General features: G+C 34.2%; 2 protein-coding genes across 6 annotated transcripts in view; one reads left to right on the forward strand and one right to left on the reverse strand.

Moving 5' to 3' along the window:
- Nucleotides 1-2,567: 2,567 nt before the first annotated feature.
- On the forward strand, nt 2,568-9,371 carry LOC109052569 (transcription elongation factor A protein 2-like). Its single transcript, XM_042750744.1, has 10 exons — nt 2,568-2,807; nt 3,262-3,324; nt 4,730-4,835; nt 5,242-5,335; nt 5,852-5,988; nt 6,228-6,284; nt 7,321-7,475; nt 7,569-7,715; nt 8,008-8,079; nt 8,686-9,371. The coding sequence occupies exons 1-10, from the start codon at nt 2,739-2,741 to the stop codon at nt 8,692-8,694; spliced, it is 909 nt and encodes a 302-aa protein (XP_042606678.1). The 5' UTR covers nt 2,568-2,738; the 3' UTR covers nt 8,695-9,371.
- Nucleotides 9,372-19,554: 10,183 nt separating this feature from the next.
- rgs19 (regulator of G protein signaling 19) overlaps nt 19,555-25,793 on the reverse strand; it is a 38,665-nt gene continuing 32,426 nt past the window's right edge. For 4 of the 5 annotated variants that reach the window (XM_042750389.1, XM_042750391.1, XM_042750392.1 and 1 more), the window contains 3 exons: nt 24,280-24,363; nt 23,891-24,125; nt 19,555-21,286 (listed from right to left, as the gene is read on the reverse strand). In XM_042750389.1, the coding sequence (XP_042606323.1) occupies nt 21,098-21,286; nt 23,891-24,125; nt 24,280-24,363 (508 nt within the window). In that variant the 3' untranslated portion in view covers nt 19,555-21,097. The remainder of the gene's footprint in view (nt 21,287-23,890; nt 24,126-24,279; nt 24,364-25,793) is intronic. The other variant, XM_042750390.1, reaches the window with a different exon arrangement.

Genomic DNA, 25,793 nt, shown 5'->3' on the forward strand with positions numbered 1-25,793 from the left:
GACTACCACCCCCGCCCCCCCGAACACATTCCCTCAATGCCGAGGTGGAGTTTCCTCAGCTGGAGAACATGCCACTCTGTCACCTTCACTTATATATGGAGGCTTCAACCCCTGTATGTGCACATACCGTTCAACAGGGCATTATGGGACATTAACTCTCAGAGCTCTGATTCAGCGTGTCACTATTGTTTTCACTGTCGCTTGAAAAGCTCAAATCTGTATCGATCTGGTCTAAAAATGAACAAATGCTGCACAACAGTCAGAACAATGTGTGAATGTAATATTTTATTTACTTGAAGAATAAATTATTTTTGGATACAGCTACATTTTGTGTATCTTTTACCATAAAGTCACATCTCGAATGCCGCTAAAACCACTAGCTGTGAATCAAACCTGCTTTAAAGTAAAAAAAAAAAAAAAAAAAAAAAAAAAAAAAAAAAAAAAAACATATCTCTGATTATTTTTCTGATTCATATGAGATACTCTTACAGTGGTGACCAATCAGTTAAAAATTCCTTGCATTAAAAAACAACAACAACACCAAAATCACCAAAAATGGCAATTGTAAACTAAAATTTTGAATTCATTGAAATTAATTTACCTGAAAAATTTAGCACAATTGTACCCTTACAGAATGTGTGAGCGGCTGAATCTTAGAAAGTGCCTAATTATTGTTATTAAGTTATATTTTATGCCTTTAATGTGAGAGGACAGTGGAGAGCTGACAGAAAAGAACTGGGTGGAGAGAGAGGAGCAGGATCGGCAAAGAACCTCGAGGCAGGAATCGAACTCGGGTCGCCGTGAGCACAGTTGCACTATATATTGATGCACTAAACACAAGGCTATCGACGCTGACAGAAAGTGCCTAATATTTTTGCCATCTTTTTTTCATAATTTTACAAAAATATTGGGCTGCATAACATGCTTGAAAGGGCAACAGCTCTTTACCAGGTCAAAGATGACCTTACGACAATGTAAGGGTTAAAATAAATGTCACTTAGTTTGATATTGTGTTGTCTAATGCAATGGCATTCATGCATTTTTATTTGTGATTTAGGTGGCAAAATACTTTAGAACTTTTGTTACAATGACGCCCTCTACTGACAAAATCCAATGTCTGTTAAACTTAAATCTGTTCACACAGTAGGTCAAAATAATACTGTCCTCATTTAGCAAATATCCACAGAATGAACGCATACATTTTTATCCCTTATTATGATGTTGAGGCATGCTTAGTGTGCTAAATGTATTGAAGTCAGTTAATGACAACACGTGACTTCTGCAGAACTCAGAAGAAGATACTTTAAAGAATGCTGGTAGGCTAATCAAAACCATAATGTTTGTCACGTATGGACAGCATTGTAGGGGAGTAAATCATTTTCATTTTTGGGTGAGCTATCCCTTTTATTAGGATATACACATTTACACAACAACCAGAAATCCTGACAAGAGATTTAGAAAATGAGCAACAACCAAGGAACAATAGTGACCATTTCACTCAAAATGTATCAATAGTAATATTATAGTAATAGTAATAGTAATATGATTTCATTATGTTACTAAGTGCAAAATGTGTTTAATTCCAAAACGTTGTCATTTACCAATATGTTGTTCAAGTTTTTAACGTTTATACTGATTAAATTAAATTCTTTCTGTAATTGCACAGTTAATAAATTGTTTTGAAGCCTAAATAATTTTCTTCATGCAAGTTTGATCAAGTGAGCTCTTTACAAATGGACTTTTAGTTGAACTGTAAACGATAGGTTAAGCCAACCATTGATAAGGTTACATTTCTGCTGCAGCTATTTTTTAACTGCTCATTTTAAAGGGCAGACTCTTAAATTAAACTTGCAAAAAAAAAAAAAAATTAAATATTAAATTATATTAAAGGGCACTGAGTCTATTACCAATACAAAATGTCGAAGTCGTTTACGAAATGTTTTTTACGAAAATGTTATGAACAAAAATATCAGAACTGTTAGAATTGTTAGAAATACTGTTTCACATTGTTTGACTTCTTTGCTTCTGCGGTTATTCATATTAACTCCAATTCCCATAACACCCTGCTTCAACATAGACTCGATGGGAAGTTCGATTCATTTCTCAGAATCGGTTCTTTTGAACCGTGCGTTCAAAGAGCCGCTTCTAAGAAACGATTCAGTGACTTTTTGCCGTGATAACGTATATTTGTCTTTAGGGGATCAACGGCATCTCGGTGTGGCCTGTAAAATGTCCTAAACCTTTATGTTTATCACTGTGTATTATTCCTTAAAATGTGTTTATTGTAATTTCACATGCCTAGCTCAGTTTGATGCAGCCACGACTTATCTCCTAAATCATTTGTGATTTTAATTTTGAGAAAACTGCCATGCAATTAACTTCTTAACATTTCGAATACATAATTAATCTGTAACATTACCACCATTAAGTTAACTTACCTTTCGCACTGTTTTTCGCGCTCAATGCGATTTAAAAATGCGAGTCGGTGAGCTGACTCGAGAAATTAATGAATCGCTCATACCGGAACAGGTTCATTTGATTCTGTGAAAAGATTCAACCGAATAGAACGACTCGCTCGAGATTCGAACATCGCTATACAACATTCTAGAGCGGAGAGAAAGGCAGCAGATTCCTCTCATAGTGCCACTAAAAGAGACACACACAGAGACGGGCGCATTTTCCCACATAAATGGAGGCACGGCCATCGGGCGCCATCAAACAGCCCTAAACCTGTAAACATGGTGAAGGACCAAGAAGTGGAGCGCATCGCAAAGAAGCTGGACAAAATGGTGCACAAGAAAAACACTGTAAGTGTGACACATTTGCTGTAGCTTCTGAAACACAGGTAGGAGAGAGAAGTGCTGATTTCGTCCACCACGCGTTCGTTTCTGTTTGTCTTCACGAAACAAGCACAAGATCTAGTTACTCTGTGTGTGATTATCACCTGTTTCATCCTCATCCAGACAGCCACCGGGCTCTTATTGGTCGACCCTCATGCAAAATAAGCTTTTACTCTCATGTTTGAAGCGTTTGTGATGAGCTGGCAGCTGGTTGTTCTCCAAATTTCTCCAGCGCAAACAAAAGATTCATTTAAGCCAACACTTCACACCAGTCAGTCCCAGCTTTGTCCCCAAAACACGGCGTTTCTGTGCAGACTGGCTTGTTTTTCTATGAACCAACCTATAGTTGAAGAAACCAGTGTTTACGTTTGAGAAGTTGTTGTGTAACTGTCTTTTCTCCTCGTTGTGATTTTATCTTCAGGATGGTGCCATTGACCTGCTTCGGGAGCTGAAGAACATGAAGATGTCTTTGGAGACCCTACAGGTATCTCAGCAGGACTGGAGACAGAGTCTGTGGGCAGAGCATGTGCTGCCTTGGATTACATAATCATGGCTTTCTCTTCCAGTCAGGGAATCCCATGCTGCTGCTCTCATTGGCTATGTTTGGAAGGGCATACTGCTCGCACTGTTTCTGCAGTGTGTAGAATGTAATCAGTATTTATGTAAAATGTACGTGGGCGTAGAATATCTGGATGACCTACTACATTGTGCAGTATACATCAGAGCAGATTGCACAGAATACTTTATACCACAATGGACTGATGAATTAATAATTTGGACATAGTAACGATCCTGTATATATTTTCACTCATTATTTGACAATTATATTTTTGTATTTCCAAAAGTTCCATAATTTTTTAAAAAGGCATAGACTGAATGTTGCATACTTCTTTAATACTAGTGTAAACAGTACATACTGCAGTAAGCTAGTATTCCATTCTGAACAGAGCCAGTGGTTCAAATGCACTACTGTATGTACATACAGTACATTTATAACCGCTTGCTTTACATGCATGTCATATGAGTGCATTTACTGTAGGATTACTGTCATTAGCTGGATCCGTATTATTTTAGTATCACTGAGATACTATTATATTTTTTATTAATATTTCATATTAGTTTTAAAATATTTTATGTGTTCTGTTTTAGTTAAAATTTGAGTGATTTTTTTTCCGTCTTTTGTATTATTTTTTTTTAAATGTTTTTTTATTTTTTTATTTTAAATATATAGTTTTTCAAATTTATTTCAGTTTTTTAGTTACTTACTGTAAGTTAAACAACTGAAAATTAGATTTTTAAAAAAATATATTTATTTCGGTTAACCTTTAGTTTATTTCAGTTAATGAATGTTTTTTTTTTTATGGTTTTCATTTCAGATGTTGTTAACTAATAACCCTGGAAGGGATGTATTCAGTATGGTTGGAGTTAATGTACAGTCAAATAGGCCTTAAATTAGTCCCTGAGGAGACATTAAAACACAACAGAGCAGTGATACACGGAAGAAAAATTAATACTTTAGGGAAAACACACCCCAGAGCTGTGTTTTAGTCTTTCCAGATCAGTCCCTGATTTATTGTGATTCAAATATTAAAGGTTATCATGCCTAATGTACTGCATTTAAATAGCTAAAAAATCTTACACAGTCATTTGCTCGTTATTTTATTCAATAATGATATCCCCTTTTCTGAGCGTTTCATAGCAGAAGAATGATCAGGTGGTCAAAGCATCATAATTCGTTATTTGATACTAGATAGTTATCGGTTACACATGTGTCATATGTATATAATGAGTATTAATGTATCACAAATTGGATGTTGGGATAGTCCACTGATATATTTAATGTAACAACCGTGATCTTCCCTCGGTTTTCATTGCATCGCACGCTGCAGTCCACGCGGATCGGGATGTCAGTGAATGCAGTGCGGAAGCAGAGCTCGGACGAGGAGGTGCAGACCCTGGCCAAATCTCTCATCAAGACCTGGAAGAAACTGCTGGGTACTGCATTCCTATTCACAAGCACACAGCTTGAAAAGATGGTGTTTCACTTATTTAAGAGTAAATATACACATACATGCATGTATATCTTTAAGAAAAATGTTACGTTTATATAATAAATATATTTATATATATAATATAAATTATATGAATTTAAAGTACATGTAAATATTTTCAAAATATATACTGTTTGTGTATGAATTTATATCTACATAATAAATATACACCGTGCACACACACATATATTATGTAAATAAAACTTTTATTTTGGATGCGATTGGGATTAATTCTTTTAACAGCACTACTGCTGTGTTTGCTTTCCAGCTCTTACTGTCTTATGATAGTGAACGCAGTGAGCATGTGTTCTGATATTAATGCTGGATTGTGTGAATATGCTTTTATGTAGATGGTTCTGAGGGTAAATCGGAGGAGAAGAAAAAAGGAGGATCGCCTCTCCAGTCCTCATCTGCTAAAGACTGTCCTGGATCCAGTGACACCAGGTGTGTGGATTCTAACCATTAAAGTTGTCTTGAAATTAAAATGAATGTATCTGTTTTCTAAATGCATATTATAGATCTTACTGTGAACAACTCATCCATGCATGTTGCATTTAAAAAAAAAAAAAAGCAGGGTAGCAGACAAAATATATTTCTGCCTGCATAAAGCTGATGTACAGTATATATATAGCACACTGTTTAATTTAAAGATGGCAAATAACACCTGCTGCAATGACAGTAATATTTATTTGACACTATATTTACTAAATTAGGTAACTGTTTGAAAATGAGTCATGAAAAAAATAATTTGAACTTAATGTAGAAAAAAATAATCAGACTTCTAGATTCTGTAAACCTGTTATAGTACATTTAACAAATATTTATTTAACAATATTGTTTTTTAAAAATATGAATAAACAGTAATGGAACTCTCAATTGTTGATGTATTTGTGTTTTCACAATGCATGTTATTTTAAGCAGTTATTTAAAACTGAAATATTGTTACCTTTTGTTGTCTAGTAACAAGCCGGAGACACCAAAAACTCCCACCACCCCAGTCACCCCCAAATTCACCACCTTCCCACCTGCACCCATCACGACAGACAGCGTGCGCACTAAATGCAGAGAGCTGCTGGTGGCGGCCCTACAGACTGATGGTAAAAGCTGAACCAGTTCAACTAGTTATTAATGCACTGTAAAAGCTAATAGTGCAATCTACAAAATAGTTCATTTCAGTCGTGTATATGAAAGAAAGCTCACTGCACTGCACAACTTAAGGGAACTAAAATGTTAAATTAACTGTTATTAAATGTATTTTTGTAAAAGATGACTATGGGGAGATTTGTGGATTTAAAATTTGAGTTGATTTATGCTTTTATGTTTTTTTTTTTCTCAGGTGATTACCAGACGATCGGTGTAGACTGTGAACACCTGGCAGCACAGATTGAAGATTATATCCTTCTAATTACCAAAAGCTACACTGGCTAGTGTTATGTCGGGATGCTAAACACTGGTCTAGATAGAAAACCTGGAGAAAGCTATACAGTAGCATTCCGATTAAGCTTGAAAGTGGTTATTTGAAGGTGCAGGACAAAGTATGGGATTTGAAATCTGCCGTCTCTGCACATTGCCGGTTGTTTTTGAGCCAAATTAATCTGGAGCTATAGGAAAAATACATCACCCATAATATACAAATATAATGCTTTTAAGAGCCCTTCAAAATATGGCACTAATAAAACATCTACTATAACATACACTACTGTTTAAAGTTTAGGGTCTGTGTTTTAATTATTTTTTTTACAAGTATCTAAAGCTCACCAAGGTTGTTTTTATTTGAGCAAAAATACAGTTATATTGTAAACTATTTTTACAATTGAAAATAACTGTTTTCTATTTTAATATACAAAATGTAAAATGTAATTTATTTCTGTGACGGTAAAGCTGAATTTTTCACATGATGTTTCCGAAATCATTCTAAAATGCTGATTTGCTGCTCAAGAAACATTTCTAATTATTATCAATATGAAAATTTTGTGCTGCTTACAATTTTTTTTGAAAATAGCAAAGTGCAATATGGCTCTGAATTGTACAGTAAAGTAAAAAAAAAAAACATTAATTTGAAATAGAAATCTTTTGCAACAATATAAATATCTTTACTGTCACTTTTGTATACTTTTGAATACAAGTACCATGGTAGTATATTTTCTATTTTAATATACAAAATGGTCAGAATACAGAACTTGGAATAGAGAAAGATGTATTTTGCCTGTACATTGTGTAGTTACAACATCTGCCCGTAGAGCTTTTACCTCAAACAAACCACATTATTTACACTTTTCATTTACACCTTTTGGTTAAGTTTCTATTCGCCAGCGGATAATATTTTACTTAGTCGTCTTGCTGCGAAAAAATGCATGTTTCATCTTCATAGATCTTTGTGTAAAATAATGCAGCCGAGTTTGTGCTTTCTTGACTGTATTTCATGACACATATCTACCAGGAGTTCAAGTCCACTGACATGAAGTACAAAACCAGACTGAGGAGTCGCATCTCCAACCTCAAGGACCAGAAAAACCCAGATTTACGCCGGAACGTCCTGTGCGGCAACATCTCTCCAGACCGCATCGCCAGCATGACCGCAGAGGTGCGTTTGGGTTTGATTTTGCCCTGCGAAGTGTTAAACTGCAGCTTCTCTGCAGGATGTGAAGTGTGTTTGTGTTAATTGCATGTTTGGCAGGAGATGGCAAGCGCAGAGCTGAAAGAGATCAGGAAAGCGCTGACCAAGGAGTCCATTCGAGAGCATCAGCTCTCCAAAGTGGGCGGTACCGAGACTGACATGTTCATCTGTGGAAAATGCAAGGGCAAGAACTGCACTTACACTCAGGTATGCTATTACAGCAGACCAGAAATGTTAAAACTTGCCGTCATTATAAAAACAGCTCTCAATCTGAAGCTTGACGGAGCTTGCACAGAAGTGTCTGTACACTTCAGCCGTATTTTAAAAAAGAAAACCAGGCGGATCAAGTTCCTGAAACACAAACAGCCCCACATTTCTGTGCTCGGAGCAAATTCGCACAAGTCTTTGATTCCCTCGCATGTCTGAAAGGAAGTTTGCAAGTGGGCTTAAACTGCATTAAAGCATGAAACGAGCAGGAATGCACAATCTCTCTCCGCAGGTCCAGACACGCAGCGCAGATGAACCCATGACCACCTTCGTGCTGTGCAACGAGTGTGGAAACCGGTGGAAGGTAAGAATCTTTCTATATATCTGGCAGTACAAAAGCCATCGGTTGACATCTGGCTTGCTGAAGACTGTAAAACTGTCACATCCATTATGCGCGTGCAGTGTAGCCACACGGTGGCAGTATTTACTCACTGTAGGCAAACTTCACAGCTGTACTGTACAATAAAGGTTTACCAGCATAACTAAGGAAATAATCAATTTAATGAGCTTCATTTAAAACAAGCTGAATGCAATAGAAGGCAATAGAACTAGATAACATACAGGGGAGTCCAGGGTTAGCTGTCATGAGATTTATATCGCAGTAGCTGTAAGATAAGAAGTAATAAATGCTGGTGTTCTCTGGCAGTTGCCAGTTTCAAACACTTAATACAACACTTACATATTTTATTTTAAATAATTATTATTTTATTCAAATTTATAAATAATATTTTTTATAATCATTATATATATATATATATATATATATATATATATATATAAATGTGTTTATATTTTTATTAGGAAACAAGCAATTCATTTTTTTTCCACTAGTTGTTATTCTACATTTATAGAAAAAAAATGTCTTTTAAATACTGTATATTAATTTGTTTTCTGTTTTCTCTTTTCATAGTTTTGTTAAAGACTAAAGTGAGCAGGATTCTTCATATGAAGAGATGACCTGAATTCATAGTATAAGGAAATGTGTTTTTTTTTTCTTTTGAGAAAAAAACAAACCTGATGTTTTTTTTTATATATATACTGTACATGCATTTTCATAGCTTTGTAATTTATAATGAGTGTTGCTACTTCAAAAAGCTATTTCTGTATTTTTTTTTCTTACTTTCTTTTTTTTACTGGTGTAATATTATTGCCTTTCACACACTGCCGATAACTTAGACCTAGTAAGTCAACTGGCTTGTTCAGTCTTGCTTTGCCTTTTGATATAGGGCTTGTGCCTTTCTGCTCTGAGTGCCAAGTAATTGCTGAAAGAATTTGTACACATTCATGCATATATTGTTTTTTTTTTTTTTTTTTTTTTTTTTTCTGTGGGGGAACATGTGCTTTTCATATGTTTACGCAGTTTTCGCACTTTGCAGATGATTTATTTAACCAAATCTTGAATGATTGGTTGCTTTTCCAGAGTTTAGAGAGACTTAAAGGATTATGGTTAATATTTGAGCCTCAGTGTAGGCGGAAGTTTGCTTCTTGTAGAGAACCAGACGAGGAGGAAAAACAGAATGTGGTACATAATTAAAAGTTCATATGTATTGTATGAATAACTGGACCGTTCTGTCTCAGTAAATTTGGCTAAGAATATTTTGTGGTTGAGTGTGTGTTATTGTGTGTGTGTGTGAGAGAGTTGGGTTTTAAAAAAAACTAACCAGTTTTATAAAAGTGGTTTGTATGACTGTACGCCATATTTGGAGTCATTCTGAAGACATACGATAGCTTTAGGTGAGGAACAGAACTAAATTTAGTTATTACTCTCTTAAAATCTGCTCATTTACTCATGCACATCTCCGCTCAAAAGTCTGGGGTTGGTAAGATTTATTTTTTTTATATGTTTGAGTTCTCCTTATAAATACAGTAAAAACTACAATTTAAAATAATGGTTTCCTATTTTAGTATATTTTAAATATATTTAAATTTATTCCTTTGATGCAAAGCATATTTTTTTTTACTCTATCCTTCAGAAATCACTTTAATATGCTGATCATTCTAACATTTCTTATTATCATCAATGTTGTGCTGCATAATATTTTTGTGGAAACCATAATACATTTTATTTTTAGGATTATTTAATGAATAAAATGTTCAAAATAACATTTATTTGAAATACCAATCTTTTGTAACATTATAAATGTTTTTAATATCACATTTGATAAAGTTAATGCATCCTTGCTGAATTACAGTATTATTATTATTATTATTTATATTTTTTTTGTTCTTTTTCATAATAAATTTTCTTTTGGTGGGGAGAATAAGAGTATTTAACCGTGATCCCTGAACACACATCACACCAGGTTTGATGTCATGTAGAATGATTAACCACTTATATTTTGGTAGCAATTATGCAGTTTAAACCACTTTTATGGTGCTTGTCTGTCATTTTTTTGGAAGGCCCTCATCTGCATTCAGTATATCATAATATGGAAAACATTTCAGAACATCTTTAAAGATATTTCTGTTTCCCACAGAAGAAAATAATAAATAAAAAATCCACCAATGGTCAAATGAAGATGACTCAATTAATTTTGAAGTAAACTATCCTATACAATAACCATCCAAACTAGCATTTGTTGCTTGCTTTAATTGTGCTTCAGATGTTTTCCACTAGAGGGAGCAGTCAGCCAATACTCAACGGAGAGTGAACAGCTGTGTTCCAGTGCCATCATTTGTCTGCTGTATTAACTGAACTTGTGTCGTGATCTGATGAGGCTGATGTTTTAATCCAGTGTTTGATCTCCTTGATCCTGAGGACTTGCACATGAAACTGGTCCTATATTTTGGAAACTTCCCAGTAGCGTCCTCGTATTGCAAAGCTAATCTTAATCAAATCTGAGAATAGAACTGACCCTTTGTGACTTGCGTAAGGCACAGCTGGTGAAATATGTCTGGCCTTTGCCTGAGCAGTAATTTTCTCCAAGCTGTCACAACATTTCTTAATTACGGCGAATGAAAATAAATGCTGTCAGATCTGGTTCTGGATTGAGGAGATCAGTGAAGGCGCTCGTGGACGCTTCTAAATAACACCACATTTGGGTTTAGACCTACCAGATCATTAAGAAAACAGAGGACTTTGAACCTGTGATGGGTTAGAGCTGGGGGAACGTGGTGGGAATCTCCCAAACAACTGTCTCCACTGAGTCTCCAGAGAGGCTAAACAGTCCCCGGAATTACAGGGTCACTAGACGAGTGTTTTGATCTGCTGATTTCAAATGAATGGTTGGGTTAATGAAAATGCTCAGTGTTTGGAGGAGGTTTCTAGGGCCTTCAAAGAAATAAACCATAATTCAAAGACTTCAGGTGAAGGAGAAAGGAAAGGAGGATTGTAACATGTACACTGTACAAAGTATAACATGCAATTAGAGCTATTTATACCGTATTCAACAGAAAGATACCATTTAAGTTATTATTTTTTTTCAGTTTCAGAGAAATTAGTTGTTCTAAAGCACAGAAAAAGAGCCACAGGTCAAATGATATCACCGTTCTCAATCTCCATATCCAAATGTAAACATTCATTCAAGACATACAACGAGTAGCATGCAATGTTTTAATATAGACACAATGAAACACATTAGCAATTGTTAATTGTGTTGTTTTCTATTCAGATGACAAATAATGTAAAGGATTTGAGTTAAAGTGGTGAAAACTAAATCTGCTGTCTCTCAAAATGAGGTCTTAGTCTTCTAAAAATGTAAAAATAATTAGTTAAATAAATAGTTACAGTAATAATTATAAGAAGCTACTGATTAATTCAGTGAATTAAACAAAACTTGGTAACATGTTACAATGCTCTATTTGTTAACATTAGTTAACTAGTAAACATGAACTAAGTATAAAAAATTCTTGTCACACTTTATTTTAAGGTCCAGTTCTTGCTATTAATTAACTACTAACGACGACTTATTAAACACAGAATTACTGCTTATTAATAGGTAGTTGTTAATTTTAGGTATTAGGGATGTAGAATAAGGTCATGCAGAACATGTGCTTTATAAGTACTAATAAACAAACGCTATGCTAGGAATAAGAAACTAGGTAATAGTGAGAATTGTTCCCTAAAGTGTTTAGCAAAAATGTGCACTTTCAAACTGCAGGAGTAGGGCCTTTTTTGTTTTTTGTTTTTGTGGTGAAGCATATGCATAGGAGTGACATACATATTGTGACATACATCCAAATGTAACGGATGATCAAAAATGAAAATAAATAAATAAATAAATAAATAAATGTTAATGGAAAACAAATTTCATCTAGTGGATACGTTTTGGTACTGCATCCAAACAAAATCTTAGTGAAAGCTTTTTTTCTTTTTCTTTTTTCTTTTTTTTTTGAGGTATCAACCTTAAATTTGGAACATAACTTCTTTAAATGTATGGCTTTGAAAATCTTAGTGAAAGCTTTTTTTCTTGTTTTTATTTTTTTTTTTTTTGGAGGAAAACAGTGAAAGTAATATTTTTTTTGTGCATTTTTGTGTGTGTGTTTTAAATTAAGATAATAATACTTTTATGTGTTGGTGTGTTTTAAATTAAGATAGCTTATGGCTACTTTTGACTAATCCCTTTATTTAAAAATAGTTTGAAGGCTGAAATGTGAGGTTTATCACTATATAAATCTTTATTTGTGAAAAACCTGTTTTTGAACTCCAAATCCTGTTTTTTACAGTCATTTTATGGTACCAGTCATTAATGTTACCATAGACATGTCCTACCCTACCTTCAATTTTATTTGAAAAAATACTGCGGGTACCCTGTAAATTCTTTAACTTTTAAAATGTATAATTTATATACTGTATGTTGGCTTTTTATATTAGGCAATGATATATGCAATCCAGGTGGTTTTTTAATAGCACAATAAAATCTGATTTAAAGTCAAGAACTCATGTATGTAAACATGTATTTTACCACAGTTGTAAAGTGCTGGAAAATCTTGAAAATGCACCGTAAAAGTGCTTGAATTTGAATTTGGAAAAGGTTTAAGAATCCTGAAAGAGATTTAAGAAAGAAAAAAAAAAGATTTTAGATTTATGACAGTTTAAGTTGAAAATAACATTTTCAGGTCCTCAAAAAGTGGTTAACAAGTAATAAATGGACTATAACTACTGCATAAAAATCCCCTAAATATAATAAAATTAATAAAAACATTATCAAACTAAAATACAGTACATTAATTTAATTAAAGTATATAAAAAAAGGCCGCCATACAAGAAGCACACAGAAGGTTAAGTGGACTAAATGATTAGAGAAGTAGCCTACATTTGTACAAAGTACAAAAATGGCTTTTAAGGTCCAGTTCTTGCTATTAATTAACTACTAACGACGACTTACTAAACACCAAATTACTGCTTATTAATAGGTAGTTGTTAAATTTAGGTATTAGGGATGTAGAATAAGGTCATGCAGAACATGTGCTTTATAAGTACTAATAAACAAACGCTATGCTAGGAAATAAGAAACTAGGTAATAGTGAGAATTGTTCCCTAAAGTGTTTAGCAAAAATGTGCACTTTCAAACTGCAGGAGTAGGGCCTTTTTTGTTTTTTGTTTTTTGTGGGGTATGCAGCATATGCATAGGAGTGACAAAAAAGCATTTTTTTTTTTCCGTATTGTGACATACATCCAAATGTAATGGATGATCAAAAATGAAAATAAATAAATAAATAAATAAATAAAATGTAAATGAAATACAAATTTCATCTAGTGGATACGTTTGGTACTGCATCCAAACAAAATCTTAGTGAAAGCTTTTTTTCTTTTTCTTTTTTCTTTTTTTTTTGAGGTATCAACCTTAAATTTGGAACATAACTTCTTTATATGGCTTTGATTTTCTCACATTTTAGAGGAAAACATTTTTGTATATTTATACAATTTCATATAAAACGTGAAAGTAATATTTTTGTGCATTTTGTGTGTGTGTTTTAAATTAAGATAATAATACTTTTATGTGTTGGTGTGTTTTAAATTAAGATGATAACTTATAGATACTTTTGACTAATCCCTTTTATTAAAAGTAGTTTAAAGGCTGAATTGTGAGGTTTATCACTATATAAAACTTTATTTATTTGTGAAAAATCTGTTTTTGAACTGCAAATCATGTTTTTTTCAGTGATTTTATGGTACCAGTCATTAATACAGTATGTTACCATAGACATGTCCTACCCTGCCTTCAATTTTATTTGAAAAAATACTGCGGGTACCCTGTAAATTCTTTAACTTTTAAAATGTATAATTTATATACTGTATGTTGGCTTTTTATATTAGGCAATGATATATGCAATCCAGGTGGTTTTTTAATAGCACAATAAAATCTGATTTAAAGTCAAGAACTCATGTATGTAAACATGTATTTTACCACAGTTGTAAAGTGCTGGAAAATCTTGAAAATGCACCGTAAAAGTGCTTGAATTTGAATTTGGAAAAGGTTTAAGAATCCTGAAAGAGATTTAAGAAAGAAAAAAAAAAGATTTTAGATTTATGACAGTTTAAGTTGAAAATAACATTTTCAGGTCCTCAAAAAGAGTGGTTAACAAGTAATAAATGGACTATAACTACTGCATAATAATCCCCTAAATATAATAAAATTAATAAAAACATTATCAAACTAAAATACAGTACATTAATTTAATTAAAGTATATAAAAAAAGGCCGCCATACAAGAAGCACACAGAAGGTTAAGTGGACTAAATGATTAGAGAAGTAGCCTACATTTGTACAAAGTACAAAAATGGCGAATATAAGTACGCAGATTGTTATGCAGTTGCAGTTGAGAGAAAGTTTCTCATGTATTGGTTATTAAAGGTCTTTGTTTTATTGAGAAGAGCTAATCATCTCTGTCCAGATGACGAGTCACTCTCAGCTCTTAATCTCCCGCCAGATTCTTCTTGTAATGGCAGCATGAACTGATCCTCATGTTTGACTCCAGGAATGTTTGTGGAACTTGAAGGGGGAGGGAAAATGTCTCTCTGTATTGGTATTTCCGTCTCGCATTTTTAGCCATTTGTTTTTTCCTTCATACATCTAAACTTTATGCAACACAGATGTCTGAACAGTGCTGATATGTGCGTGAAGCTTTTGTACTGTACACTGTTGGTTGTTTGAGTCAGCGGTCACCTACACGGCAGAAACAGAGAACCGCCTGACTGCTTCCTGTGTTTGTTTTGGCAATATGACAATATTTCCATACATGTTCAACGGCAACAAGAACGATAAAGCCAGGGAAAATCCCTGAGCATTTTAGGATTCTCACATGGTGTAATGTGGTTACAGTTAGTCCTGTTGTTGAAAGGATAGCGTCAACACAATAATAATGAGAATTATCACAGGAAACTGAAAAGGAAAAGGACTTTTCCTATGTGAAAATTATAACAACTGATATTAAGAAGCCAATGTGAGGAAAGATAATTCATATTTCTATCATCTAGGGCTCTTAATACTGAACAAAAGTCCTTAAATGCTGCTTGCATCCCAGTCAACACCCTTAAAGTAAAACCAGATGTGCAGAGGGGGGTCAAGTTAAGTGTAAATGCTATTTAGAGGGGCACAATATATCATATTACCATCCTATGGGCTTTTCACATTTGAAATGAAGCCTGTGTGATTGTGCACCTTGTTATTTTAAGTTATATATTACACAATGCTTCAATCTGGGTTAGTGATTATATATTAACATACAACAGGACCATAAGGAAAATGTGCGTTTCACTGAATCCATAGTGTATGATTGCAGAAAAAAAATTAACACAAATGGAGTAACACATTTTGTTATGTTTAAGAAATTTTATAAATGTATTAGATGGCAAGAAGGGCTTTCTACCACATGCTTAGGGTAAAGGGACCCAGCACCCATAAATAATGTTTTGGATACTTGTTAAAAACAATCAGTTCGTTTGTACTATATGTTATGTTTATTATGATAAATAAAATAATTTATATATATACTGAGTCCGAGATTTTTGCACGTTAAAAAATAAATACGTAATAAATACGTTGTGTCAATCACGTTTATACACTGCCTCCGAAACTTTCGTCCGTCATAAAACAATTGGATCAGGTTCGATTTTCTGCATTTTTGCATCCATAGCAAGCATTTTGATAGGAAAGGATGACGAAAAAAAAAATGTCAGACTCATATTCAAATTTCAGAGTCAGACTCATTCATACTATATAAAACATTTCAAAATTTCAAACCAGTACTAAACAGTATGTGATTTCGGACGTAGTGTAAGTATTTGCATCAAAACCATTGAGTAAAGTGTTAAAAAGCACTTTTGGAGGCACAGTAAATTTCTTAGCAAGCTGTAAATGAATAATAACACAAACATCTTTATTATTATCATTATAGTCATATCTTCTCTTTAAAAAACAAGTCAGAGGTTATGGAATATTACAGACGAGTTCTTGATGAAATCATCTCCGGGAATGAGCTGGCCTGGGGTTAAAAGGGACCTCAAGTCCCAACCACAACCTGAAGAGGGCGTCCTGCTATGGCACCCGATGGTGAGGGGAGGTTACACAGTAATGGTCACAGACTTTGGGAAACAAAGAAAAAATTGGTCCAGAAATCCATAAACATACTCTTTAAAACATAACTTGATTTATTTTAATACAAAATATAATGCTAATGTCAATAAATAAGTGTCCATAGAAGTCCATGAGTCAGGGACCGATCTCACTGCTGTATGTCATGGCACTGCAAATCTCGTGAGAAAATCTCACAGAGCGACCGGTGAGAACACAAGAAAGAGTGAGGGAAGGCGGATGAGATGGCAAAACATTGATGATGCAGCATGTGAAGTGAGCGCTTGACACACTGAAGACAAAACATATTGTAACAAAGAGCAGTGTGAGCATCTGGGGATAATGGAAACACATCAGGCATTGACAGACTCGCAAAGCTCCTTAGTTTGAGACTGTTAGAAGGCTAGATTCATTTTGGCACCTTAAAGAAATCTATGTAAACATAAGCAGCTCTGGGTCACAGTCCCCGTCTCGAATCAAACACAAGTTTGTGAAAGTCTGTCTGTTCTGTGCGGCTGTTGAAAGAGGATGAGGACAATTGTTGGTGAGCGATACAAGAAGTCAAACACTCCTTTTATTAACAAAGCTGGATGCACTGCAGGCGTGTGTTGAGATGCATGATGTATCAGTTCCATATTGGTTATCAGTCAATATTAAGAGAATTTCTATTTTAATCGTGCTGCTTATTTTGCTTATTTTTAAAGATACACTCAAAAAATACAAGGCCTTAATTTAATATTTATGTATTTGAATATATATATATATATATATATATATATATATATATATATATATATATATATATATATATATATATATATATATATATATATATTTCAGCCATTTAGATTACACAGCTGTAACATTAACAAACGTAATGTGATGCATATTTGTCAATGACACATAAATGAAACGGTCAAAAATATAAATAATATTAAAATTAATTAAATATTTATGTGAAAGGTTTATATATTTATCATCAGTAAATCCAATTTATTTCAACATTTTAAATAACTGAATATTGCTTGTTCCACAACTAGCCATATTTTAACCATGTTCCTACCTTTTAACTGAATTGTTCCACAACTAGCCATATTTTAACCATGTTCCTACCTTTTAACTGAAAGAAAATAGATTATTAAAAAAAAAAACAATGAACAAATTAAACAGAATTAATTTAAAAACAGTAAAAAAATAAAAATAAACAAATAGTTAATAATAAAAATTTGTGTGTTTTTTTTTTTTTATTAGTGTGAGTGAGTGAGTGCAGAAATCGTTTTGTTTATCTATGACTGACAAATATTCATCACATTAAGATTAATAGTAGCGTATGTTTTAACTGTGTAAAATGTATAGTTGGTGAATATTCAGTTAACATAAATCTTACATTTAAGCCTAAATATTTTTGTGTAGAATACCTTTACAATTATTTAACATTCACTTAAATCGATTCTTTAAAAATACCAATAATCTGTAATAATTTATAAATAAATAATACAATGTAATCTTTAGCACAAAATTTATTAATATCCATTTTGAAACTGTAAAGTATAATGCCTAAATTCACTTGTAGCATTTAAAAGGACTGAATTTAGTGTTTAGTGTTTTAATTTAAAATTAAATATATTTGTACAAAATAGTGTAGAATTTTAATATTGGTCAAATAACATTTATCAGCTTATCAGTTTTGGGTCCCGAATTTTAATACCAGTGCATCCCAAACTGGAAGCACATATGTGTATATATATATATATATATATATATATATATATATATATATATTATATATATATATATATATATATCCTTTTTAAAACCAGAAAATTATAACAAGTTAAATTTTAAATTAAATGTTAATATTTAATAAATGGCAAACCCAGGTTACATTATTAAATTCAAATTTTCATTTTGCAGCAGTGACATTGATTATAATAGGAACGTTTAAATCTGTGGCATTGCTTTGATTGCAAAGTGTTCACACTGACAGTGATTTTCAAAGCAAACTGAAGTTACTTTCAATGTGAGTTGACAATCTGAGGCAACGTGAGTGACAGCTGAGTATATTAAACATAAAAACTGTGAGTATAATTTTGGGTGTGGAGAGAGGGGATCTTGTGTTATGCTGATACAGTACAGTACAGTGTCCTCTTAATCGCTTTCAGTGTGAACACAAAGCGCACGTGAAGCGGTGAGAGGTCCACCAGCAAGCTTCCCTCTTTAAGTGTGTCTATAAAGAGCGGGATGGTGTGTAACTGTGCGTATCCCTGTGTAATCGAGTATTCACTGTCAAAGGCCGCAATGACACTGACATTGACATCTCTCTCCCATTGTCTTAAGAAAGTTCACTTAACTTTTATATGCACTTTATGTGCGTGTATATATTTATTTATACTGTTCACATAATGTCGGACAATAATATGGTTTATGTTTGTATGTTCATGTACATATATAACCATATACACAACTATTTTACACACATATTCCAAAATGTACATCTTCATGCACAACTGATGGAAAAAACAAAATAAAGGCCTCAGTTGTTGTTTTTTTCTTTTTTAGTACTACAGTACATGAAGTTCCTCTAAATTGGCATGTGACTCTGAAAATCTCACTTTTAGAGTCCTTAATTCATTATACATTTATTTTCTGTACGTATATATATATATATTTACAAAGAAGTACCTGGAAGTACCCAGCGGATGTGGAGGATTTACCTCATTTCAATGTGAAATGAGAGATCTGAAATTAAGGTTTCTTTGCTCAAATTAATGAACTGCTTAAGGAAGGAGAACGTTTAGGGAAAGTATGAACAGCAGTTTTTTCAGATCAGTCTTGATATTAAAAGACTAGCTCCATAACAGAATTACTCTATTATTGTGGACCCACTCACACAGTACTGGTTGGTTTCAGATTCACATTATGAATGTATAAAATATTTGATCGGTAGCGCAGCTCACAGTGTTAACGTCAGTCCAACCGGTTCTCCAATATTCCTATTGTGTTTTAAATATTGATCAGGTTCACAGTCTGTTGAAGGCATATGTAAAGAAAATGAGTTTTAGCACAAGTGCAGGCGTTACACTAAGAATTAAACATAAATAAATGAAGTGTACTGGACCAGTGAGTATGCCTGTACAGCAGCTCATGGCTTCTTTTTTTTCTTTTTTTTTTTAAGTTTTCTCTGCAATACTTTAAAACCTGTGCAATTCTTTTCTTATTTGTTAATGCCAAGATATTTTCTATAAAACATGTATATTGTGTGAAAAAAAAAAAAAAACACCGTTAGATTTAAATTCAAATGTATCGTTTTCTGCTATTATTGCTGTAACATTTATTACAACAACATAAAACGGGATTAAATTACTGCAATTTTGCCATGATTATTTTTAGAGGCAGAGCAAGTTTTTACATTTACAATGACAAAATATTTTCTGTGGAATAACGTGCACTGACCGATAAAGTTAATTTTGATTTCATGATGACTAAAAATCATCTGCTTTTGCCTAAATAAAAGGCAGGAACACTGAGATATAGCTTGCAAAACTGCAGTACCTGAGGCGCCAGAGAGACTTGTGATTTTCACACCATACAACCACATTAACACACACACACACACACACACACACACACACACACACACACACACACACACACACACACACACACACACAGTGAGGCCAGAGAGAGATACAGCGCAATTAAGCACTCAGGACTAACAGCTTGCTCGGTATGTCTCATATGTTCCAGATTTTCTTTAATATTTGTACAAGAAAAACAAATCAAGTCACAGTTTAACAAAAAAATAAAAAAGAAATAACATTAAAAATACTCATTTTAAAATTTGAGTGACCAGTCTAATTAAGACCATAGCATTCTCACATATCATGTATGTCTGTTTTGTTTAATATCTCTAAAATTGGCGGTCCTCCTCTTTTTTTTTTCTTCTTTCACTTATAACCGTAGCTTGAAATCAACAGGGCCACACGAAATCTGTACACACAGAAATCTCAAACAAAACAGTTATGCCCTCCTTTACATAATTTCCTATGTCCCCTGCCTTTATGTTTAGTAAATATTTTGGCTAAGTTGATAATGCTTTCAGCTACCAGTATGAGTTTAGTACTCTCATGTTACCATATTTAAATCCATTCCGCAGATTTTCCCTCAAAATCAGTGCAGAAAATCTGGAAAAATCTGTCTGGGCCTGGAAATTGATTTATATTTGAAATAGTGTGTAAATATTTTTTTAGCACCTTGAAGAAGTGCCATTCCTCTCTTTATGATGCAGCCAATCAGCTCTCGACCCCTCGCCTCGAAGAGCCAATCAGAGAACAGAGACAGTGGACAGGTTAAAGGTCAGGAGAGAGGAGCAGTTTGGTCAGGCCACTCCAGTGTATGTTATTGCAGAGGCCCTCTCAGCTCTTTTCAGCTGGAGACATCGGGAGATAAAAGTAGCAAAGCATGTTTGTGTGAAAAAAAAATGTAAAAGATGGCTGTGAAAATCAGTAGTTGATACTGCTGCTGCCACATACGCTTGGAATGATGGTGAGGGAAAAAAAGAGGTTTCGAAAAATGAAAACTGCATTTTCAACCCTGTGTCTTCCAGTTTCAGTCTGTGCAGGTTCAGGAGATTCCCTCAAAAATGACAGAGGAAAATGGATTAAGCCAAAAAAAAAAAAAAAAGGTAATCCAACTGTGACAACACAAAAAAGGAGTTCTTTCTCCTTGAGTGGTTGTGCAATGGAGAGAGATGCAGGGAAATGGGGAGAAATTTGGTGGCGAGAGTGAGAGAAAGAAAGAGGAGGATCTATGACTCAGACGAGGAACGTGAGCCCCCTTGCACCAGTGATCTGTAGACAGAGGAGTTGAGGAATCGTGGGTAGGAGTCTCTGTGCATGAGGGTGTAGATCTGCAGCTGTGCATCCTCAAATATGTGAGGGGTGGGATCCTGCAACCTCCTGTTGATCACTTCCCTCACCCGAGAGTCCAGACTCACCTTCAAGACAGAAAGAGAGCATTGTGAATACCGAGCACCATGGTTAGGATACTATTAAAATAAAATGCTTATAAAGGATAGTTTTATAGTCATTTTATAATACTCAAGGTTAGGAAGGTCAAATTTTAGGTTGTCTTTTTAAAACCTGGGTTAAACAGACTTTTGAAATGGGCTTTTAACCCTGAGTTATGAAGGTCTGCTTCGAATTCCAGATGCTAGAAACCATGCTTGCCTCATTAAATATTAATGCACTTTGTACAGTTGCAGAAACAATTACAAGCTGTTTAGTTTCCTCAGCTCAGGAAAACATTTAAAAAGTTTGAACCGTGACATAAAATGCTTCTATCACTTTTTTTTAACCGACGAATTTCAATGACTTCTCCTGTCATTCAAGATCATTCATGATATTTAACCAAATGTTGTTCTGTAATGACAACTCTCAGAGAGTTTAGCATTGTAATGTACATGACAATGTTAATGTGTTTGTTCTTGGCAGTATAGATCTGCTATGCTGCTGCCACGGCAGAGCAAATACTGAGACTTGCTACTGCCAATACATCCACAGACATGCTATTGTGAGCAGGTAAGAAATACTGCTGCTGCACATATAACATATATGAAATTACCCCCATATATAACATACACAAAATCACCCCATTACAGATCCATACAGGTGGAGCTGGGGAAGGTGGAGGGTTTCTGAAGCGTGGTGTAACTGCTACAGCAAGCACTAGCCGAAGATTTGAATGTTGAGCAGCGAGCTTATTGGCTGCTGTTTCTTGAGCAGCAAATCAGTACATTAGAATGATTTCTGAAGGACCATGTGACACTGAAGATGAGTAATTATGCTAAATATTCAGCTTTGCATGACAGGAATAAATTATACTTTAAAATATATTAAAATAGAATTAAGTTATTTGAAATTGTAATAATATTTCACAATATTACTGTTTTTCACGTATTTTTGAGCAAATAAATTCAGTCTTGGTGAGCATTAAAGTATAATCTCTTTAAAAATAAATAAATAAACAAATAAATATAAATTCTTTCCAATCCCAAATCAAATTTTGAGTGCCTCAAAAAGTCTTGGATGTGTTTTGAAATTTCAATCCCATGAACTTCTAAAACTTTATGAAACCTGTGCACCATGGGCCGAGACTATTACTACACTGACTTCTAATTTTCTTTCGTTAATGACTCTATATAAGGATTCCTTTAATTCTCAAACTACACTCAAGAGTGTAAGAGCTCAGGTCAACACAAAGTTCTTGCATCTGAACTCAATGACACCCACTCTCAATCTACGGCCTATTTGTATAACCACTTTACAGTAGCGAGTCCAGCAGGCATTAATTTATAGCTTCCTTTGCTCAACCTTTGCTCCTTAATTTACTTCTAGAAAGTATGTTTTCCTCAGCTGCTTCTAGAAAGTGGTGGAGTTTGAAGGTGTGAGTTCTGGCTCTGGTGATGAAAAAGCCAAGAGGCATATTCAACATGTCAACACAATGAATTAAACCGCATACCAGCAGCACACATGCACACCGAGAATGCAATAATAGTGTGTACAATACATGCACACCCTGCTGCCTCACATCGAAAGGAGACAAAACATAAACAGATCATAACAGAAAGCAGAATCAACCGCCACATATGGTGCTAGATGCCTGTATCTCAGGAAATGAGCCTTATAAAACATTAAGCTTCAATAAAACATCTTTGTCACACACAAACTCTTAAACATTTACTCTCTCAACATTTAGTGGTGTGAAGTTCAAGCCAAGCATCCAAATAAGTTTTGTTTTTAGATAAGGCCACAGTCGCTTCTCATTGGACAGAATTCAGCCAATCACAGACCTGCACATAGCCTGAAATCTGCATTCCACAAAGGAGAAACAAGACAGAGGTGATAAAGAACAGCTACCAATCTTTCCACTGCAGTTACAACTGGACTTTTTATGGCTATTATATTCAGTGCCTTTCTTAGAATAGATTTACATACAGACATGCATGAAAATATGTCTTTTAAATTACTTTATCATTGAAAGCTACAATGGCTGCAAATGAAATGGCTACCTCTTGGGTTCCAGCAGGGATAGAATACAGATACTTAGTTCATAACAAAAAAAAGTGTAAATACTGTGCCTGAAGAGCTAGAAATACTAGGGCAGTACCATTAAAGGGACATCTTTGTAGCTTATCTGCCCCTAAAAATTAATTTTAGGGGTAATTGTCACTTTAAAGGGATACTCCGTCCCAAAATGAAAATTTTGTCATTAAATATCTTAAATATCCAAAATATCTTAAATTGTGTTCCGAAGATGAACAAAGCTTTTATGGGTTTGGAACGAAAATGAAAATTTTGTCATTAAATCAGATTGTATGTGAATTAATTTTTTTAATTTTTTTCTGTTTTTTTATTTTATTATTATTATTTTTTTTTATTTTTTTTATCAAAAGTACATAAACAAGAGGCTTAACAGAGCACAACAATTTCAAATGACACACTCTCACAGATGTGTGTACAGTATGTTTTATATGAACCGTTGTGCTTCTTTACACAGTCATTATGAGTGTGTTGATTAGGTTGTGTGTTTATGTTTGTACCTCTTTGGGCGAGAGGATGGAGATGTAGTCTTCGTAGATCAAACGCGTCTTCTCCTCGATGGCACTCTTGTTGATCTCCTTCTTCAGGTCCTCGCAGGCCAGCCAGAAGAGCATGTTCTCCTCGCTGTACTCCGTCCGCAGGAACTCACGGAACTTGTTTCGCCCCGCTGGGTTCTTCATCAGCTTATCGAAAGACTGCGCCCACTGTTTAATCTCCTCTATCGTCGGTTTGGGGCTGAGAGAGAGAGAGAGATAGAGAGAGACATTAGGCACATTCACATCCCTAACAAACATAATAATCTATGATGACGTGGTTGAGAGAAACAGCTCAATCCTCATGATGAAAACAGTATCTGGGATTATATGTGAGTTTGCATGTGTGTTCTCACCAAGGTTCACATGGAAAGGGCTCCAGCTTTGTCTCCTGGGCTTTCCTCCGCCCACGCTTGTCATCTTCACTCCTAACAGTGAGACTAGAAGGTGGTAAAACGGCATTGAGAAATAACAGCAGTGCCTGAACAAAACAACAAAATCTAGTCGCACGCAACACACTCACATTCAACACGCAAGGCCTTTCAACTTCATGTTCAGGTGAATTCTTGAGTATTAATTTAACTGAGTTTCTAATTTAATTATGAACTCATATGTTTCTCTAGTCACACCATATGGCTTTGCACGAGTTCATAAAAGTCCTTTTTTTGTGAATTTGTTGGACTACACAAGTAAATAATAAATGGTCTGAATCACTAAAAAGAACTTGTTCATGAGAGTTATTTGTTTGGGACATGGATGTACTACACTAACAAAAATAATTCAGTTTGGCAATCTGGTGGGCTACACAAATTGCACTGTATGGCTTTAAATGACTGAACAGGACTGGTTCTTAAGTCCCATTCATTCAGGAATTGGTTGGACAATAATGGTCGCACTGTGTATGGCTTTGAATCACTAAAAGCAACTGGTTCATGAGAGTCAATCATTTGGGAGTCAGTTAGACAATGCTGGTCATGCTGTATGTTTTTATTTATTTATTTATTTATTTATTTATTTTTAAATTATTCACTAGATATAAACAAACAATTCATAAAAGTCATTCCTTTGATAATTATTTGGATGCACTAGATCACTCTAAGTCACTAAAAATTCATAAGAGTCATTTGTTCATGAATCTGTTGGACCACATATGGTTTTGAATCATTAAGAACAACTGAATCATAAGAGTCATTCAGCTGAAATACACTGGTCAAACTGTATAGCTTTGAATCACTAAATAGAACCTGTTTATAAGACTCATTTGTTCATCAACTGTTTGGACTACACTGGTCATGTTGCATGGCTTTGAATCACAAAGAAGATCCTGTTCATATGAGTCCTTCATTTGGTAATCAGTTGGACTACAAATAAGTGATTCATAAGAGTCATTCATTCAGGAATCTGTAGGAATACACTATACACACTGTATTCTATCGAATCACTAAAAAAAAGAACTGGGTTAAGTCATTAATTCGGGAATCAGTTGGATCACACTGATTCAAAGGCTTTGAATCACTAAAAATAATTGATTTCTGAAATATCTACAGAATGAGCTACATTAATGAAACATTAAGAGGTCATCAGAGTTTGGACCTCAATGGTCAGTGTAAATAGCTATGTGCAGCAGGTTAAGAATGAGTGTGAGTGGATAAGTGTGTGAAAGATGTGTGGGTGTGAACATGGCTCCCATTTCCTCCGGGGCTTCTGGTGAAATGAGAGCAATCTTAACCACATTTACTCTCCTGACAGTACACTTCAATTTCACTCAGAGAAGTGCACACACACTCACACAGCAATTAACGTGTGTGTACATTCACAGAAGCATGTATTCACCTGTACTCACAAACACATATCATATATCACACTGAAA

Source organism: Cyprinus carpio, chromosome B23 (genome assembly GCF_018340385.1).
Source record: "Cyprinus carpio isolate SPL01 chromosome B23, ASM1834038v1, whole genome shotgun sequence".
In the NCBI taxonomy this organism is placed as follows: Eukaryota; Metazoa; Chordata; class Actinopteri; order Cypriniformes; family Cyprinidae; genus Cyprinus; species Cyprinus carpio.

Coding starts and splice junctions, on each gene's coding strand:
- LOC109052569 (XM_042750744.1), top strand. CDS start 2,739: ATGGTGAAGGACCAAGAAGTGGAGCGCATCGCAAAGAAGCTGGACAAA. Junction 4,836..5,241: donor GACCTGGAAGAAACTGCTGG/GTACTGCATTCC, acceptor GCTTTTATGTAG/ATGGTTCTGAGGGTAAATCG. Junction 5,336..5,851: donor CCTGGATCCAGTGACACCAG/GTGTGTGGATTC, acceptor TTTGTTGTCTAG/TAACAAGCCGGAGACACCAA.